At 32.6% G+C, this 21,376-nt stretch overlaps 1 protein-coding gene across 3 annotated transcripts in view; it reads left to right on the top strand.

Moving 5' to 3' along the window:
* The window catches only part of LOC124540823 (heterogeneous nuclear ribonucleoprotein L), a 444,646-nt gene that overhangs the window by 353,441 nt on the left and 69,829 nt on the right, over positions 1-21,376 (top strand). For all 3 annotated transcript variants that reach the window (XM_047118543.1, XM_047118546.1, XM_047118545.1), the window contains exon 3: positions 16,165-16,250. In XM_047118543.1, the coding sequence (XP_046974499.1) occupies positions 16,165-16,250 (86 nt within the window). The remainder of the gene's footprint in view (positions 1-16,164; positions 16,251-21,376) is intronic.

Genomic DNA, 21,376 nt, shown 5'->3' on the forward strand with positions numbered 1-21,376 from the left:
CTAAACTTTTGTTGGTAGTTTTAACTCTAGCCACGATATGAGAGACTAGTAGTTACCCGCGGCTTCGTTTGCGTATTAAAGATTTGGTTGTCATGAATTAGGCATAAAAAGTAGAAAAGTAAAAGTAAAATAACAGCCTGTATATTTCCCACTGCTGGGATAAGGCCTCCTCTTCCATTATGGAGAGGGTTTGAAACATATTCCACCACGCTGTTCCAATACGGGTTGGTGGAATGCACATGTGGCAGAATTTCGATGAAGTAAGACACATGCAGGTTTCATCACGATGTTTTCCTTCACCGCCGAGCACGAGATAAATCATAAACACAAATTAAGCACATTGCCTGGGTATGAACCTGAAATCATCGGTTAAGATACACGCGTTCTAACCACTGGGCCATCTCTGCTCTAAAAGATACTTAACATTGCCACAAATCATGAAACCATATTAGTGGGAGCTAATACTGTGTTTGCTTTATTTATGAAAACGCTTGTATAACAAAATATTCGGTATATTTTTTTGTTCCAACGCTACTTCTGTAGCTCTAAACCGTTCGTTCCCTTTGATCTCCCGCGACCGTCTCCCGAGATGTTCTCCCTTTTTGTTCGGTTTTATTTCCCCTGTCGTCGATGTCCCTCGATCTCTCGGAGAATTTACACTGACCGCGAGTAGACGTGTTTTTATTTCGAATATTTCGAACATTTGTCGACGTCTCCGTGACATGTGTTTGTTTTCATTGGGTTGTACGTTGATTGATATTCTTTGTTTAATTTACTAGTTTGTTACTAATGTTTGTATATTTGTACGTTGCTATATTGTACGTGAAGAGTCGAGATAGCCCAGTGGTCAGAACGCGAGCATCTTAACCGATCATTGCCGGTTTAAACCCAGGCAAGCACCGCTGTTTCGTGTGCTTAATTTGTCTTTGTAATTCATCTCGTGCTCGGCGGTGAAGGAAAATATTGTGCAGAAACTTGCATGTGACAAATTTAATAGAAATTCTGCCACATGTGTATTACACCAACCCGCATTCGAACAGCGTGGTGGGATATGTTCCAAACCTCCTTAAAGGGAGAGGAGGCCCTTACCCCAGCAGTGGGAATTTACAGGCTGTTGTTGTTGTTTTTGTTGTTTATATTGTACGTTAATATTTTGTTGATATAAAGATGCCTTATGCGTCGTATGTCTTGTTATCGATAATCTCGAATTTTATTCAAGTGCGTTCCCAGTCTACAAGTATGTTTGAGTCGTGATTTTAATGAAATTGAATGTCAAAGTTCTTATCGATTCGGGTTGAAGATTTTTCTGAGTTCCTGGGTAAAGCGGTAAGGAAGTTAGTGAATTTTTTCAGCGATTAACTTATTTCCATATATGTATGCAAATCTCGTATATACATATATTAGTAATAGTTTAAAAAATATTGTTAAACTTCGTCTAAGTGAGACGTATGATTTTATTTCAATTAAAAAATAAATAAAGGACATTGTGTATTATTTAAAATAAGTAATTAAAAAGCAAAATACCGTAAGCTCGGGTTGGGAAAGAGTTAAAGTACTTAATACGCTGTGTGTTACCAGAAATAGCATATTTATTTTTATTAAAAACACGTATCAATGTATTGTTGCAGTTAAAAAAAATAATATTAATTAAAATAGAAAGTATTTTTGGTAATAAATTGCTTTCCTAACCGTTTCCGTCATTTTACTATATTATCAATGATAACTACTCGTGTTGTTAAGAACGAGTATTTTATGATTATAGCGAACTTTGTATGAACCCTGGTCTCTGACATTTCATACAGCTAATGTCTATGAATGGTGGTGACCACTTTATATTCGTAGAGAGTCTACCTGCTGGTCCGACTATTGTATATAAAAGTGATCATCTATACATAAACGGCGTGCCAAATATAAGCGTCAATCTTTTAAAAGATAATCGCCTAAAATGTCATGATTTTGAACTTGAACAATTTAAACACATCTCAACATAATCGATTATTTTAGCAGCTGTTCCATCTCTGCTTTTATTTGAAGTATTTCAGAAGAATTCCTTTGAAATTTTAAGTCAAAAGCTAATAGAAATTCAAATGAAAATATTATAACCTGAAGTTTCGCTGAAACTCGACGTATATCGTGTCAAATGTAGTTTCACTCGGTAAGTGAATACATTACCGGCTACACTAACTACACTAACGGCTAGTATAGTATTTAACCGTGCAGGTTACGATCTCTCGGGAGCTCAAACGTTAAGTTAGTGTCGTGTAAATTTGGCTAATTTGTAACCAGCTCTTCCGATAGATTTTCCGTTACAGTTGATGTCGGATGCTGAGCAAAAATGAGATCGTTATCATCATCGATTGTCGCAATCATATGTCTATTTATTCAGAACATCATAGAATAGTAACAATAGTTATATCAAATCCACAAAAAATATGAAAAAAATATAAAAATGAAATTACCCATAGAAGTACGAAACTAAAAAGATAGATTATATTCAAAAGAAAAATTAATGACACTGAAACTATTTGGAGTATAATTATCTACAGCATTATATACTTACGAGTCTCGTATATTTAATCTAGGAACAAACAAACACAAATACGCGAATTATTTTGTTGAATATTGAATAAGCTTTTGTTTTCAACCGACTTCCAAAAGGAGGAGGTTATCCATTTAATTTTAATTAATATACCGGAAAGAAACAATATTTTTAGATTTATAATATATAGATAATTTTTAGATATCGTTATTCAAGTTGTAAAAACAAAATCACTGTACTATTTTATTGACCATACACCTTCCTTCTTTTTCAGAAGCAAATGGTTTTCGATTTCATAGGCATACATCAGAAGTAATGTAACAGTTATTTTCCCATTGCTGAGCAAAAGAGAAAAATCAACATACGTTTACATATATTAAAGTTTGACAAAAAAGAAGCATATTTTATCTGAATTAAATTTTTCGAAAAAAGAACAAATACATATTATTAAATTCGTGTTGGGTTATGCCCAAGTTGCCGATCTTGCTCATTCTTATCACTAATGCTGCCAGCTTCTAATCTGTTCACATAATAATCGTTAAGTTTTATTAATTTTGAAACCGAATTCGCTCACAATATTATCTCGTGCACCATTACAAACGAAATGTATATATTAATTTTGTCCAAGCATTAAAAGTGCCCTGTAAAACAATGTATGAATGAATTCGCCCAGTAAACGGCTGTGTCGCGCATTCAACGGTCCGAGCAAATTAATTCCGTTGTTTATGATCGTTTGAAATTAAACGAAAATATTACTTGGAATACCCTCTTTTATATTTCTCGTGGAGAGAGTTTAGTGGAACTCCCCTGAGTTGTTAATTAAACTTCATTGTTTTCGTTTGGACGTAATTAGTATGTATTTTAATGGAAAATCGGTACGATTTCGTTTTTTGTTCGAATAAGCTGTGCCTTTTGTTTGAAATTGGATGTAGTTTCTAAAAAGGATTCAACCCATAACCTGATCGAAAATGAGTTAAATGAAGTTGTTGAGTAATTCTAAAGGTAAACTACCTAATGGTGAGTGGTCACCACCGCCAATAGACAATGGCGCAATAAAATATTGTTAAACTTTCACCGATCTAATGTATCACCCTATCACCGAATAAACTCAATTCACGCTGATAGAATACCCAAAGCGTGCAGACATTTCTTTTGTGATATAGGTTGGCGGACAAGCATATGGGCCACCAGATGGTAAGTGGTCATCATTACCCATAGACAATGACGCTGTAAGAATAATTAACTATTCCTTAAATCTTCAATGCGCCACTAACCTTGGGAACTAAGATATTATGTCCCTTGTGACTGTAGTTACACTAGCTCACTCACCCTTCAAACCGGAACACAACAATACTGAGTACTGTTGTTTGGCAGTAGAATAACTGATGAGTCGGTGGTATCTATTTACCCAGACGGGCTTGCACAAAGCCCAATCACCAAGTAAAGTATTTGGATTCAAGGACTCCTTTTTTATTTGAATTAAAAAAATACTTATATTCTTGCATTGTTTTAATATGGAATCGAGAATATAGCTGAAATACCTTCGCGGATAGCAATTAAGCAACTGCCATTAACAATATATCGAATTCCGAGTTCTTATAATAACTCGAGAATGTTCGGATATAGTTTCTGTTGCTACTAAATTAAACCAAGGTCTTACTGGACCACATGATACGAAGGCTTTATCTCGACCAAATCTAAACCAGATGCAAAGTTAGAGATCGCCGCGAAATGTTCTGAACTTCGCAGTTTAGCAACTGAATCGAGCATTATCAACTGCAAACTGTGCATCCTTATATAACGCGTTGTCTTATATATTCGGTTTGCTTTGAATATTAGGTATATAGGTAAAGGAATATCGCTAGATTAGATCGTGTGGTCGTGAATCTTATTTTAATTTAAATTGGAATATAATTTTTAGGAAGAAATGTATTGAGTTCTATATGATCAAAAAGAGGAACTGCAAAGTTAATAAAATGTTGAATTGATGACGTCATTTATTATAACAATCACATTTGGGTATGACGCTATAAAAGTTAATTTTATATAGTGCCGCTATATATGTTGGAAGACAATATTATAGTGTGAAAGAAATATTCACCTTATTTTTTTTAAAATATTTATTTCTATATGGTGTATATCAGGACAGGAGATAGCCAAGTGCTTAATTTGTTAATTCATCACGTGTTCGGTGGTGAAGTAAAACATCGTAAGGAAATCTGCATGTGTCTAATTTCATAGAAATTCTACCACATGTTTGTTCCACGAACCCGCATTGGAGCAGCATGGTGGAATATCCCTAAACCTTCTCAAAGGGAGATGAGACTTTAACCCAGTAGTGGGAAAATTACAGTTTTATGCTGTTGTATAGTAATAAGATTTTATCGAAGTTAAATCAAATCAAAATTAAATTTTATTTAAATACAGTCTTACAAGAGCTTAAATATCGTAATTTTATAAGTTAAAATTATATGTAAAGCCACTACCGGTTCTGAATGTTAATTCTGACGAAACAGCGCCTATAGGATATTCAAATCGCAGGAGTTAACTCAAATAAACAACTTTGATACTAAATGGATATTATTTTATTGGTCGGTATTTTGAATAATCTTGATATATTCATATTGAAAAAGAGTAACTACTGATTTTCTAGCCGGTTCTTCTCGGTAGAATCTACTTTCCGAACCGGTGGTGGCTTCACTTAATTGTTAATTGACGATTCAAAAGTACTTGTAAAAGCCCACTTGAATAAAGTTTATTTTGATTTTGATTTTGATTCATAACGAATTCATAACGAATTCGTAAAAAAATACGATACCTATATATTATAATATATTTAAATATTTTCGAAGTTGTTATCGGAACTGTGAAAGTAATAGGTATTAAATTATATCTAAGTAGTTGAGTGGATTAGTCAAAAACTGTTTGAATTGCCAATTAATGGTCAATTCGTATTGGTAAATCGTAAATTTGTTAACGAATTATTCTTCGAACGGTATCTTAATCAATAGTAGTTACGCCTTCACTTCTAACTCAATGGTCATCATGAAATTTTGCATACACTTATATAAAAAGTACGGAAGGTACCACACTAGCTCTCTTTACATACTATATAAAAGTAGAAATCTTTTTTAATATTATTAATGTGAAAGTTACTCTGTCTGTATATCTTTGTGTCTGTCGCTCTTTCACGATCAAACTCCTGAACAAAATTAGATGAAATTTGATATGAGGCAGACATGAAATCCTAGGGAGGACATGGCTACTTTTTTACCTTAATCAAATCCCTAAAACGCAAGCGAAGCCACCGTCGACAACTAATATTTATATAAAATACCTAATCATCTGACATTCGGATATTTTATTTGTTTATCCGATTATCGGAAGACTGAATAAATTAAATAAATTAACCAAAAATTAGTTATAAAGGTTAAACTGATGCAATTCATGTAACAATTATATGATTATTGTAATCGGACGATTTATTAATATTTTATTTATCTGATTATCCGACTATCATCGTCCGTACATAAACATATTTAAAGGGATATTCAAATAATAAATCGTAAATACTTTTCCTTCGAATGTTTGTTGAGATCATCTTTCAGTACGTAATTTGTTTTCTTACATCATATTGCAAGATTAAACATACCCACTGTTTGTTATCAATTGACGATCGTGTTTGTTTATTTGCACTGATCGCTTTGAGTTTAATATTGAAATGTAAATGTTTGTAAGTATTGCGCGTTATTAGATATGATTAACGATCAGGTGAATTGAGATGTGTAATTATGATCCATAAGTTACTGCCTCTAACATGACCTAATTAATTTTAGTGATCGTGTCGAAATAACGTTGGTAGATAAAGTTTATTGATTAAGGACTATTTAGATCACTATTTGTTATAACCTGGTTTCTCTCGCTTTTTAGGTGCCTGTTGTCAGGTGTTAGATGTGCAAAAAAAATACCGACGAATTGATAACGTCCTTCTTTTTGAATTTGGTTGAAAAGTAGAATATGTTTTGGGCTACAAGCCACATACAAAGTTTCGTGAAAGCGTAACAGACAGATAGATAGATAAAAAAGTGTGAAGTTTCGTATTCGTTTATTTTCATGGACGATAAATGAAAAAAGATGATTTTATTTAATTAAAAAACCTGCCATGTATATTGGTAGAATATAGAACCTATTATTTTTTTTATAAATTCTTCATGGTAGAAGCTTGCCATATACAAAATTACATGAAATTCGCTTCCGTGAAAACGTAACACACAGACATATAGATAGATAAAAAAAGTGTGGAGTATCGTATTCGTTGATTTTCATGGATGTTAAATGAAAATATACATATTTTATATTTAATTAATAATCTTGCCGTGTAAATTGTTAGAATAGAGAAACTACTTTTTTATAACAGTTCTTCTCGGTAGAATCTATTGTTCGACTCGTTTTAATTTGAAGACTTACATTTTACTCAAAAATGTAACATAAAACTAACAGCCTGGAAATGTTCCACAATAGCTTAGGCTTCTATGCTTTTGGGGAGAAGGTTATGACCATATTTCCCACTAAGCTAAATTTAGATGGTATTACGATTCTTTCTTTCAGCGCGTATCACGAGATGAATTATAGAAAGAAATAAGCTTATGAGAATGAGGGAATACAGAAAACACCTGTGGTTATGCCCACGCTATCATATATTTATATCTTCTTGTCCTTAATATAAGCAGTCGTTGCCGAAATTCTAATAGAATATTAACGTAAAAATTTTGTTCAAAGTGATAATATATTTGTACGTGTGCAATGCTGATACTAAATATACTACACAATATTTCTTGTTTATTTACTATATAGTCCATGTATTTTATACAAAAACCTTCCTCTCGATTTTTTTTTTTTTAAACAAAACCGCATCAAAATCTCTTGCGTAATTTTAAAGATAAAAGCATAAATATAGACAAACAGCGGTAAGCGACTTTGTTTTATACTATGTTATGATTTTACGAATAATTTGTTATTCTCCTTAAAGTTTTTTAGTGTTCCAGTCCAAAATGTGGAATGTGTATTGAAAACTATTTACTTATAAGTCGTTTCTTTTTGGACATACGAAAAAATAATTATACGATGTAATGATTTAAAAAAACATGTGAATCACCTTTAAGTTTTCTAGTGCTCCAGTTCCAAAATGCGGATTGTGTATTGAAAATTATTTACTTATAAGTCGTATCTTTTTTGACATACGAAAAATTAATTATGAAATGAAAATAGAAATTCATATCGTCGGTAAGTTTATCACCGTCGAGGCGTGTAATTAATATTGCACCGCGGTGTACACACAATGCGAGACCGATATTGCACATCCACTTGTAGGAATTGAAATCCAGCGCCAACCCAATAACATTTGCATCCGACATTACAAAGTTTTTTAATAAAATTTTCATTCGACACCAGCGACGGCGGACGTTTTAGACGATCGTCGTTTGTTTCGCCCTTTTCTATCTCAGTCTCGTATCTCGTGCTCGACTACGTGTTTATTTTAATAAGTTTTTATTTATTACAGAATAGAAAAGCGTATTGCAATTTAAACGTTGTATGTTTTCTTCTTATGAAAACGTGAATGTTACTTCTTGTGTTGCATACTTTGTACAAGTCCCTCTGTGTAGGTAGCTCGGAATGTAATCTATCAGCAAATAGTAATATTATTGTGTTCTGGTTTGAAAGTCAAGTAAGCCATTTTACTAATGCACAAGGCATATTTTAAGTCCCATGGTCCGTGGTGCATTGCTGGTATGAGTTATGAGTACTGATGTATTGACATATGCACATATGGGCACGATCGTCGCATTTGAGCATTAAAAATTAAATATTTATATTGTAATTTTATTTCATATGAGAAGAAGCTGATAGATATGGAAAGTAACATAGGGCACCTAACATTTGGAATATACCTCCCCCACCCACAAAACGAAGCTACTTGTATATGAAACTGGTAGTATCGAGTAAAGCAAGATAAACGAGCTGCATATTTTCCGTCACCACAAAACCAAATTTTATTTTCCAACGTCGAATAAGCAACCTAAAACAATATGTTTTAACCTGCACTCCGGTCTCTCTAATTGAATTGGATCGAGAATTGTTGAGAAAATAACTCGTGGAGTCTACCTACCTAAAATAAATGGAAAAGTACTTAAAGGCGAAGGGCCCTCGAGGCAGTCCGATTCAGGTGAACTTACAAAATTTCCTCACAAAATAATTGATCGACATGAACAGCCTATAAAAGATATAAAATAGGTCATTCGATTTTGTTTTACTGTGTTTTTTATATATGAGTGCATATATCGAGAACAATGTATGTGGTGTATATCAATATATCTTTGGAACGATTATACATTAACGAAGAGATCTCTCTTAATATGCAAAGATTTAAATCGTTAGATGCGCCCCTGCCATAGTATAACCGCTATAAAATGTGTCAATCCTCAAATGAGTGAGCTTACTCATTCGCTACCAGTGTTCATTTATACGTAGTGACAGTCAGACGTCATCCATTGTAATTAATGCGCTAATTATAATCCAAAAAAATCGCAAAATGCCGTCATGTGCCTTTCGAAAGTGCAATCACAACTCAAGAAATACTAATAAAGCCCAGGGTGAAACATTTCACTCGTAACTATTTATATTTATTTTAATATTGAATTTATTTTATTCCGATGTCCGAAAAGACCACGAAATGAAAGAAATTGTGCGACAGAGAAAGTACTATGGCATAATTTGTGTAATTAACAGAGATGAAACTATTGTCTCAGTACCATTCTATTAACTAATATAACTAGATACACGGAAGTACTACGGAAGTAGTTTGGAAAGGGATCATCTATAAATGGACATTAACAGCGAAAATACTGTGGTAGCGGTAGGTAGGTTGGTGGTGGTGGTAGGTCGGCATATTATGTTTTTTAAATATTATATTAAAAAAAATGTTTTAAATTTCATTGTAATATTTTTGTAATATTAGTCCGTCAAAGTATATTTTTGCTCTTAGAAATCTAGTAGCTTAGTAAATGATGGGTGTTTTATTAAAAATGGTTCAGTGGTTCAGTCAAGAGTAACTTATTTGGTGCTGGAATAAAATTTAAATAATTGAAAATACCTTTCTTAAATTAAGTTTTTATTATTTAGATTTCCGCAAGACAAACGTTGGAAAGAATAGTGTATAAACGTAATACAGCGAGACCAGGGAGATGAGGCGTGGTTACCTACGAAATTTAGTCGAGTTTGTCCTGCCTAGAACAAACAACAACTTGGATCCATAAAATACAATTAATTAAGTTCGTAATTAAATGCTACGCTAATGTACGCCTTCATCATATTCATAAACATGTTCGGAGAACAAACAGGCAAAAGTATAATAAATTGATTTTATTTCGTGGAGAATAAATATTATGGAATAACGAGTATGTAATAACAAAAACAATATAATACTATTTTTCATAATACAATAATATATTTTTTTTTTGTTAAAATTAAAATTTATTATTAATAACGTGTATGATTTTTTGCAATTATTACAAATAATTAAAACAACCTAATTTCTTACATTTTACAATTTGATGAATTTGTTGACCGTACTCGCATGCATCTGTGTGAACGCGTAAGCGACTTGTCAACACACGCATTTTAAAAAATATTCCACAGTTTTTGAAGGTGAGGGCGCATCTAACGATTTAAATCTTTGTTAATATGATCTAAACACGTTCACCGAAAAAATACTTGTTGTTTGGAAAAGTTTCGTTTAATGCAGTGAGTATATAATATAATATTTTTCATTTGATCGTAAAGTAATTAAAGTACAGACCGTAAATGTCTTGTGTATCCACTAACCTGCCAGTAGAATTTCATTGAAATCAGATAAATGTAGGTTTCCTCAGTGTTTTTCTTAACCGTCTAACACAGCAGATTAAATAAAGTACATATAAATTTGATTGTACTTATCAATATTCCATCAACAAACAATGATAATCTATCCACTTTTAAGTCCAATGAGGATTGTTAGGGATCGTTGCGATGATATACAGAACATAACATCTTGCTCACAAGTGCCACTATCATTATCAGCTTATAATTGATAGATTACCGTCTGACCGCTGTACACTTCAATCCTGGGTAATGGCCTTCTCTCCTGTCAAGATGGCTTCGAATTTCATTGAGTCATGTTTCTCCACTGCAGAGTTAGTTGGCATATTGAACCAATTATATGAAAACTTTTGGTGTTTCCTGGATTTGATCTACAGTTCAGATCGATGGGAATGAACGAAAAAGTAAAATGAATGACATAACATTTGTGACTAAGTTATGCATCATAGTTCTTAGGGTTGGGGGTGCATTGACGATATAAGGATTGTTTATTTTTTCTTACATCACAATCATCTATGGCTGTTGGTGACCACTTGCCAGTCAGTTGATCCATTTAAAGTTCATGACATGAATGATAAAAAATCCCATAATATATTTTCTTCCGTATTGTCCGATAATTGTTTCTAAAAATAATATTACCAAGATATTAGCTGGAGTAATCTCTCCGATTATCTTGAGTCTTAAGATTATCCTCATTTCAACATGAGCTGAATGTAACACACGACACATTTAAGAAGACAACACAATCTAGGATGAAGATTGCATTACCCTTTCGACTAACTAAATGTCTCGTGTTTTCCAATTTCCCCCGACAACGTCTCCAAGTCCGCCATCCAGTGCTCCAGCTTCGGACCTAAGACGTGTCTAGAAACTAGATTGGAACTTGTAAACCGGTCTGATATTACATGACGATGGGAACTTTTTTAATTCGAAATTATATTCTTTCCGACGATTGGATTTCTCAGTGTAGATGTATTAAGTTCTACGTCGTAATTATAATAATTAATATCTTTATTGTTCACATAAATTGTTAAAAGAAAATTATCCTATTCAACCATATTCTATTTTAATCCTGAGAAAAAAGTTACAAATGACAATCTCTTGAAGAACACTAAAATAGGCTCGAGAATACGTTGTGTTAGTACTGTAATGTATATTATATAATTCTATAATATGTTACTACTCACTCATAATATATTTTTCTACCAAGCAATAATATTTAGTACTGTTGCTGTTGTTGTTTCGGTTTGAAAGCTGAGCAAATCGGTGTAAAAATATGGTAGATTATTAGTAAATTTGACAATATCAGTGAGGTAGCAACCATTAATCCTTAATTGGCTTGTCAGCTTTTCGGTTTTTGTTGAAAAAGAAATTGAAATATTTAATATTTGTTGCATAGAATACATACAGTAGATTATTATGTGTTTTGCTTACAAACTTTATGTAAGTTAACGAGTTGGTTAGCGGAAAAGGGTCACGTGATATTAAACCGTCACCAAGTCCCATAAACATTGGCGCTGTAAGAAATATTAACCATTCCTTACATCGCCAATGCTCCACCAAGCTTGTAACTAGGATGACGTATCTCTTATCTTACGTTTTATCTAACTCTGTACGATATCTAATAATGGGTTCTTATTCAAGTATTTCCTCACACCACACAAGAATATCACGAGTTTGTTATTTATGTACATTTTGACTTTTTTTTAATTTTCTTCTTTAATATTTGAACACTTTTAAATTTCTTATCTATTGTGCATTTTGTTAATTTTTTATGAATCTTTTTACTCATTACTTGATCTTTTGCCAATTTTACGATAACCTTTCGTTGTAAGTTTTTAAACTCGAAAGAATTCGTAGAATAGGAGGTTGGCTTATACTCAATTTTTCTTGCAACAATGAATTTTGCTAACAATCTAACTTTGAAATTAATTTAAAATATTTTAAATGGGAAGATTTGTACGATATCTATCCCTGAAAGTTGTTTAATGTTTTAAATTACAATTTTAATTTTAATAAAATTTTTGACCAGTGAGTGATGAGTATCATCATTGATAATTGAGAAGTACCAATTAAATGAATTGTAAACCACATGCATATATATATTTTTTATTTCCAATAAAACAATTGACGTATCAGGAGTAGCCCCGCGGTATCCCTCCCGCCAGTCTTACCCGTGGCCGGCGAGCAAACTCAAGCCGGCCACGTTGCCCAGGAAGCACCACGAGGAGGTGACTGACAAAGTCGCTTACCCTGTGTAAGATTAGATCTTTAAAATTACGCAAAGCATTTTTATGAGATTTTTTTTTTAATAGATAAATTGGTTCTGGAGGAAGGTTTTTGTGTATGAACTATACATATAAAATAGTTAATGAACACTGATAACTTAGGAAGTGTCTAATGTTATGTCGTAAATAAACAAATTCTGTAGTATATTTTTTTAGCAATCGGAAGGTAAAATAATTAAAAAAAAAAACAATTGAAACAACCTATAGCTAACTTATTTAAAAATAATCTTAATTTTTAACAGTAATTCACATTGTAATCAAATTTTGAGCAATCACAAACAACCGTTACAACAATAAACACAAAACCACAAATATAAATTAACGATCTTACTGCTAAGCATTGAAAGTACCGACCGACGACTGATGAGAAAGTGACCTGCAGTCTATCGAGCGGTCGTTTTTATACGAGTCGGAAGGTACGCCAACTACCCGCAATAAGTTCGGCTTATAATTAAGTATCATTATTGCAGCCATGTGAAGCCGGGGCTGATCGCTAGTTTATGTACATTATATTAAAATATCCGTAAACCTACGGAAGGCTCTACGATGTGTAAGTTAAAGAACACTCAACTTTATCCTCGATTTTATTGAAACCACAACAATGGATCTGTACAAAGTGTGCCCAATTTGTTCGTCACATTTCCGAACGAACTTTTCCTTTTTTTCACAAATATTTTTTCCCATTGTTACAAAACTGAAGTTACCATATGATAAATACCATATTTTTTATATTTGTCGTTGCTTTGTTTTGTGTAAGCTTGGATTACTGGATAATGTACAGTGTGTTTTTATTTACTGAGCACGTTTGTAATAATCTGATTTCATGGAATATAAATATTATGATTCCGTATAATCCTTATCAGTCTCCTACTTATTTCGTGTACATGACATTTGCTTTAATTTCTTTTTTAATTTATTATTTTAAAATAGATTTCATATTAAAAAATCTATTTATCTTCCATCTGCTTTAGTCTAAGATATATTTATATAATTGTATAAGAGTATGACGTCCACGCATATCACTATACTATCATTTTTATAATAATATTTACGAAACGCTCTGCGTCTTCTGGTATAAATTTTATGTATATTGATTTTGTTGGTATGTCAGTTAGACAAGACGAATTTGTCTCGGTCGTCGTCCTACATTTGTTAGTATCATTACATAGTATAAAACAAAGTCGCTAATCGCTTTCGGTCCCTCAGTATGCTTATATCTTTAAAATTACGCAACGGATTTTGATGCGGTTTTTTTAAACAGATAGAGTGTTTCGAGAGGAAGGTTTTTGTATATAATATATGAACAATATAGTTAACAAACACTGATAATTTTGAAGTGTCTAATGTAATGTCGTAAATAAACATATTATGTAGTAAAGTTTGTATCAGTATTACACGCGTGCGAAGCCGAATCGGATCGCTAGTAGATAAATATACAGAAGGTGAAATAGTACGGTACATTGTATTTAATCACAATTATAAATATTTAGATACTAAATGTTACTAAGTAGCGCTTAGAACAATTCGGTATCCAAGTTTGGAACTTAAGGGCGGTGCGGTCAGGAGTTAGACGATGTTCCACTGTATCGTCTCGTAAAGTTTCATTGTTGTTAAATTAATTGGCTCCTAAATCACGTATTTGTAATATAACAAGACCAGTTAACTGTGCTTCTCGATATGTATTTCGTGGTAGGGCTTTGTGCATCCCTGTCTCTGTAGGTACCACCTACTCGTCGTATCCTATTGGACGATTGAGAGGTAAATTTAATTACAGACACAAGATTAATTGCCAAGCTTGGTGGCCAATATCACTATCAAGTGACCCCTTTGCTGATCTACCTGCCTACGTATGATTAAAAACCAAAGATAAACGTATACTATAAATGTATATTATATATGTGAAAACAACCGTGTCTGTCTGTCGCTCTTTAACTGCCTGCCTCTTTAACTCTTAAAAACCAATGAATCGAATTGGACGAAATTTGCTATGGAGAAAACTTAAACTCCAAGGAAGGTAAGGTTAGGTTAGGTTAGTTTCCTTGCCTTAAACATGACTACCAACACCCTAAAACGCATAGCCGAGAGTGACAACTAATGCATACGTAATCGCTGAATGCACAAATATCAAATAAGATCGTGTGTAAAGATAAAACCGTACACTCCGTCAACAGACAAGACAGCCAAGTTAATTACATCTCGCAAACCCCTGAACGTGTGAGGGCGTAAAACTCTATTCAGGCATTCATCATAGCCTCCCTAATGACGTCACGCGGGGTCTCCGCGCTCCTATTATTAGATATCGTATCAATGTCTCGGATCATCTTGTTACTTCGTAAAGGTAATAGGACAAAAGGTATGCTGAAATATGAAATGAAAAATTTAATGTCTAAACATAAACGTCAAATTCGAGATCGGGTTTTTCTAAAATGATTAACCGATTCCGCGTTTCTTTCTGGACATTCCTGGACAAGCATCACTGGATTTTCGGTTGTTTGTAATTCATCTCAAGCTCGGTGAACGAAAACATCTTGAGGAAACTTGCATGTTCTCCTTAAAGATGAGAGGAGATCCAGCTCAGCAGTGAGACATTAACAGGCCTTACTTTTACGCTTAAAAATACCAATCACAATACCATAAATAAATATTATTCCCTATATTAATTCCAATTCAAAAATCATAACTAAATGCTAAGAAGTATAGCTAAGAAATCTATTTAATTTAGAAGGTAAACCAAACTATTGTTACATTAAAAAAATTGTAATTTTAATTTTTTAAATAAATTTATATCATCACAAAAATGCCAATTCACTTGAATCCGTGCCGTTAGCCCATTTCCTACTTTCCATATTAGTGTTGCTATATCTAAGCACTATTTTGTCATTTTCTTAAAATTTAAATAACAAAATAAATAACACTTTTTAAGAAGCATATGATATAATTATTACAATTAGATTTTACTATTTAATTAATTTGTTTTATTGGTTTGGAAGTCATTGTCAAAATATTTTCTTGTATCTATTAATACAATAAAATATACATATAATTGTGTTAAAATGTCTCTTTGTCGCCGACACCAAAGTAACTTAATTTAAAACAAAAGTTTAAATAAAAAACTCCCTTGGTCGAATTGGTATCTGTCAATTTAGCCTCGCGCGTCTTACTGATCTATGGATTATTTAGAAATTTAATTCAAACACTTTAGGCTTAACTTGAAGTCCTTTTATTGGTTCTGTTTAAGTTGTACTCATTTGTTTACTAGTTTAGCAAGAGTTAGTATTGCCATCCCTTTCAACTTCACACACGAGAAAGGGAAGGATATATTTTATGGAGTTCTGTGACTACTTTTGATTATTATGGGAACTTAATAGATATTTAAACGTAATATATGTGATCATTATTTTAATTGTTTCTCTTTTGTTTCAGGATGTCATACACACGATCAGCACGCCACACGGCCAAGTACAGAGGATTGTCGTCTTTAAGAAGAATGGCGTACAGGCGATGGTTGAATATCCTTTTCAATGAGTAATAAGATAATATCTGTTTTACGGACCTTTGGATGGTTAAAGATAAGTATTAGGAAAATATATTTTCAATATAGAAGAATATATCTATAGCAGTATATAGTTCAGAGTATTGGTTAGATATACATCCTTATATACATACACGTTTAGGTTTATTACATGTATACTATTAGATAATCACAGAGGATTCTTATTAGCGGGTTGCATAGATGAGTATTAATTTTTTTAACTCTAGTTTACATGCAAAAGAGAACTGTGTTTTTTTTAAAAAAAAAGGAGAGAAATATGTTTATTGTATAGGTAGACGTAATTTGGGCACCTGATGGTGAGAGGCCTTCACCACCCATAGACATGTGTTGTATGAAATATTAATCATCCCATATATTGACAAAATACGCCATTAACATTAGTAGCTGAGGTGCTATCAGGGCCAACTCTAACCTATTGGAAGCTCCGGATATATTAGGATAATAGGGCCCCTGCTACCCAGATGATCTTGCGCAAAGTCCTATCACCAAGTAAAGACCTACTAGTAAATGAAAAGACCTACTAGTAAATATATCTATTATGCAATAGGGTAAGGTATTGTATTTGAAATACAAGAACGTATTTTGTTTTTCGTTACACTTATATGATAACGTGATACTTAAATATCTGCCGTGCTATCGTAACCCGAATATAGTAATGTGAGTCATCATCTCATCAGCATCATCATAGGAGAGAGTGGGAATCGTAAAATTTGTTAGTTTTTCACAAATGAATATGAAAGTACAGCTCGACGGATAGAGCAGTTTATTATATACTAGGTTTCGACTGCTAGGTGGGATTTCATCGTAGTGTGGGTATAAAGAGTAGCTTATGTCCTTTCTTGGGAAGCTTTTAAGCTGGCGTCAAATCCGCTTCGGTAACAGAGTTACTTTCGCATTTATAACATTAGATTAGAGCTGAGATGGCCCAGTGGTTAGAAAGCGTGCATCTTAACTGGTGATTGCGAGTTCAAACCCAGGCAAGAACCACTATATATATTTGCTTAATTTGTGTTTATAATTCATCTCGTGCTCGGAGGTGAAGTAAAACATCGTGAGGAAACCTGCATGTGTCTAATTTTAAAGAAATTCTGCCACATGGGTATTGCACCAATCTGCATTGGTACAGCATGGTGGAATATGTTCCAAACCCTCTCCTTAATGGAAGAGGAGACCTTATCCCAGCAGTGAGAAATTTACAGGCCGTTGCTTTACTTATAACATTATATAGGATTATAAAATCAAAATTAACCGTTACAAGTAGATTCTAGCGAAGAGTTTTGAGTTATTATTTTACAAGAGTAATTGAATTTTAAGTAACAACCGATTCCAATTGTAAATTGTTCCGATAGAACCTCCTAAAGGAGAGACGGAGAGAGAAAACAGGAGTTCCCCTTTCCAACAATCTGATACATTGGTAATTAAATACAATTTATTTATTAAGGTAATAAGGGTGAAATAAGTCTATGAATTCATGGCTTACAATAAATACCCTTATAACGTCTTATTATTTTAATCAAAATTAATTCAATTCGTTCGTTCAAAAGTCTCTCTTGGTACTATCAAGCCGGCTCTTCGCGGTAAAATTCTTTCGATTATATCTTCATGTTCAACTAATATGCAAAAATGTATCTTAATCTACACTTGGAAATTTGAAAATAAGTTTGTTTGTCTGTCTGTCGGTTACTCTTTTACGATCAAAACAATAAGCCGAATTTGATAAAGTTCAAGAAAAGACATAAGCTATTTTTTTTTTTGCGTAACCCATGACAACCCAAACCCATCAACACAATCGAAGCCGCGGGCGACTACTAGTAAGGCATATTTTAAACGTTACTACTATAAATATATATATGTAGGTATATCTATATTTTTAAACTCATTCTTCATCGTTAGCACTCACACCACACCAACAGCGATCGCCATGGTCTTTATCGTTAGCAGTAAAAAGGATACATAAATAAACACGTCTTAGCATTTGATAGTGGTTTTATAAAAATATACAGATATACCTGTACCTTGTTGTTATACTGTTTTATATCTTATTGCCTATTAAACAAGGTTGAAATTATTTTTTATATCTCTGGATGGTTTTAATCATGATGAACCAACAGGTGGACGATGCAATGCAAAATGGGGTGAGCCATTCGTATAAATTTTAGTTTGGAGAGAGGATTGTTACTATGGACTAATTTTTTTTTTCATACTTTTTTTTTTTAATTTTAAGTGATCTATTGTTTTTGATGGATACAGCTGCAAAGCTACCTTTGTTCTTTTAAGAGAGTTAGATTTATTGCTCCGTATTGGCACTAAAGCTATTGGTTAATAACAAAACATTACACACTCATAATAGAGTAGCGTGGAAAGTGCTTCAAACGTTTTCCTTTGGCAGTCTATACTCAGCAGTAATTTACAAGCCAGCTTTTTTTTACATAATTTGAGCCGTATAATTCATATCGATACACAAACATCCTTATGTTTGTGTAAATGATAGAAGCACTGTTAGCACTGTTAACTGAAGCACGCTAACTGACTTATTTTCTTCTAAGACCAAGACTTAAGTCGTAACAAAACGATGTGTAAACGATCTTGTGAGCTTAAAAAAAATTGTAAATTAATTATGATTCAACCAATAACGTTTTCCACGTATATAATTTTATACAGACATACATAAGTGTGTGCTTGAGTGTGTGTGATAAACGTTAAATATTAGCTAAGATTTAAGGCAATTGAAACTACTTATATGATAATGTTATATATATTATCTTCTCCGAAACTCGCTGCATCTTTGCTTGCAAAGTTTTGGTACATAGTCCCCTTACGCGGCATACAGAGGTTCTGTTTGTTATATTAAAATAACCTCTTTTTACTAAAAAACAAATTCACTTTTTGTCTGTCTAGTATGGCTGTTTGTTTGTTCCGGCTGTTTGAAACGGCTGGACCGATTTCGACGGGACTTTCATTGATAGATAGCTGATTCAATAAGGAGTAACTTAGGCTACAACTTTTTTTGTTAAATTTAAACGCGCACCAACCAGCACATAATATCATCATAAGTTTTTTTCAGTTAGGCATTACTCAAAAACGCCTCGCTAATAACTTTAGATAATTAATTTCTAACTATGGTTCAATTTATAGCAAACAACAGATTATAAAAACTGTACTTACTATTAATATTTTAATATAAACAATTTCAAACTACCCACTTCTCCTTCTAGTGTCATAACTTCTTTATTGCAGCCGTAAAATAAATTATTTCATTGTCCTGTATTATTATTTTGAACTTTATGTTTACGATGATAAGGTTTATTTCGTTGTATATCGTAATTTGAGTCGTTTGTAAAAATGGGTTTAAAGCATTTAGTACGGGAGATGGATTGGATTCTCTGAAACAGTATTTTCAGAGAGTGGTCTTTAAAATTTAGTAATAACGAATTTTATCGGTTATCCATTTTTTGTTTTGATTCGGAATTTATTTACGAATTGATTTTGTAAATTACGTTCCGTTTCCGGGTTCGTAGTCAGGGGGATGTTTATGGTGATTGGCGAAGATGATGGCTATTGTTGTGTCATGGGAAAACTGTAAAGGTTGTTACAGTGCACAAATGTTTGCGCAAACAAAGGGAATACAGTTTCTTAATGACGAGTAAACTGCTTAATTGCATTAAATACTTACTTGTAAATAACACGGAAAATGCAACACTAAATAATTTCTAATGTCAACTGTGTTACGTGCCTTCCGAAGTAGGGGATCGTTAACACCCCTCCTATTCCCTTCTAGACTCTTGAGTTTCTACTGAGGAAAACCTAACATACACATATTGCATTTAAGTAATATGATTGTATTTTTTAAATGTTGAAAAGGAGTAACTACTGTGTGTCTTTCTGGTTCTTCTCGGTAGAATCTACTTTCCGAACCGGTGGTAGCTTCACACAGCTTAATTGTTAAATGACAGTTCAAAATGCTTGTAAAAGCCCACTTGAATAAAGTTTATTTTGATTTTTGGTCTGGGTCAAAAAAGCTAACCACTACACTAACTAAATACTCTAACGCAATCAATATTTTTGATGTCACAAACCCTTACATTTTTTTTGTATCGTGAACTAAAAGTAGCAATGCTTCTATATATATAAGGAATTATTAATGTTATTATTTAACCCTCCAATTCAATTTACAGATTGCGCTATGTGTGCTATTTACGACCCACAAACCATTGCGCTGATGTCGTATAAAAATTAAAATTTAAAATAGAACATTATTTCGCATAACAATAAGAGACGAAAACAAATTAATTATAATAACGTCATTTGTCAAGAAATCTCGTCGAATAATATAAAACACGTGTGACTGAATACAGATTAAGACTAATAAATAAAACTAGACGATTTGATTTACGGCAGCCTGTTTGAAAAAAAATGTAACGACGATATATATGGAGCACGCGCCACGTGGAATGTAACACCGTGCAGTGTCTGACGAATGAATGTTTTCATTTGTTCATTATGTATATTGTTCGTTCAGAAAAAATGTCGGTGATTTATCTTTGTGTCTTGTAATGCGTTTTTTTTTTTTTGTATTCGAGTGTTGTTTTGACATATGGTAGTTTAAAAGGTTGACTCATTTAGAAGTCGTTTAATTTTTTTTTTGATTTTGGAACGTGCTAACATTTTTTTTTTTAATATTTGTCTAATTGATTTATTTACTTATGAGTTTTAAAATATTAGTGTTTTTTAATTATTAGTAATCCGATTGCAACATTTTATTTGTTAGAAAAAAAAAATTAACAATAAATTTAATGAAAAAAGATATATTAAACTAATTATTCATTTTATAAATGTGTTAAATTAATACTGTAGGCTGTCGTTTTTCTGATCTTGAAATATCAATAATAGTTCTTCTTTAATGATTATTAATACTTAATAATAAATAAAATACTTAAATTTAATTTGAGCAAAAACAAAGTATTGATAAAATTATTACATCGAGTTAAAACGCTATACATGATAATCATTCCAAATCTCATTTTGTTCATCGAGATACTTGTAAAGTAAAGTAAAGTAACAGCCTGTAAATTTCCTACTGCT

Source organism: Vanessa cardui, chromosome 26 (assembly GCF_905220365.1).
Source record: "Vanessa cardui chromosome 26, ilVanCard2.1, whole genome shotgun sequence".
Classification (NCBI taxonomy): Eukaryota; Metazoa; Arthropoda; class Insecta; order Lepidoptera; family Nymphalidae; genus Vanessa; species Vanessa cardui.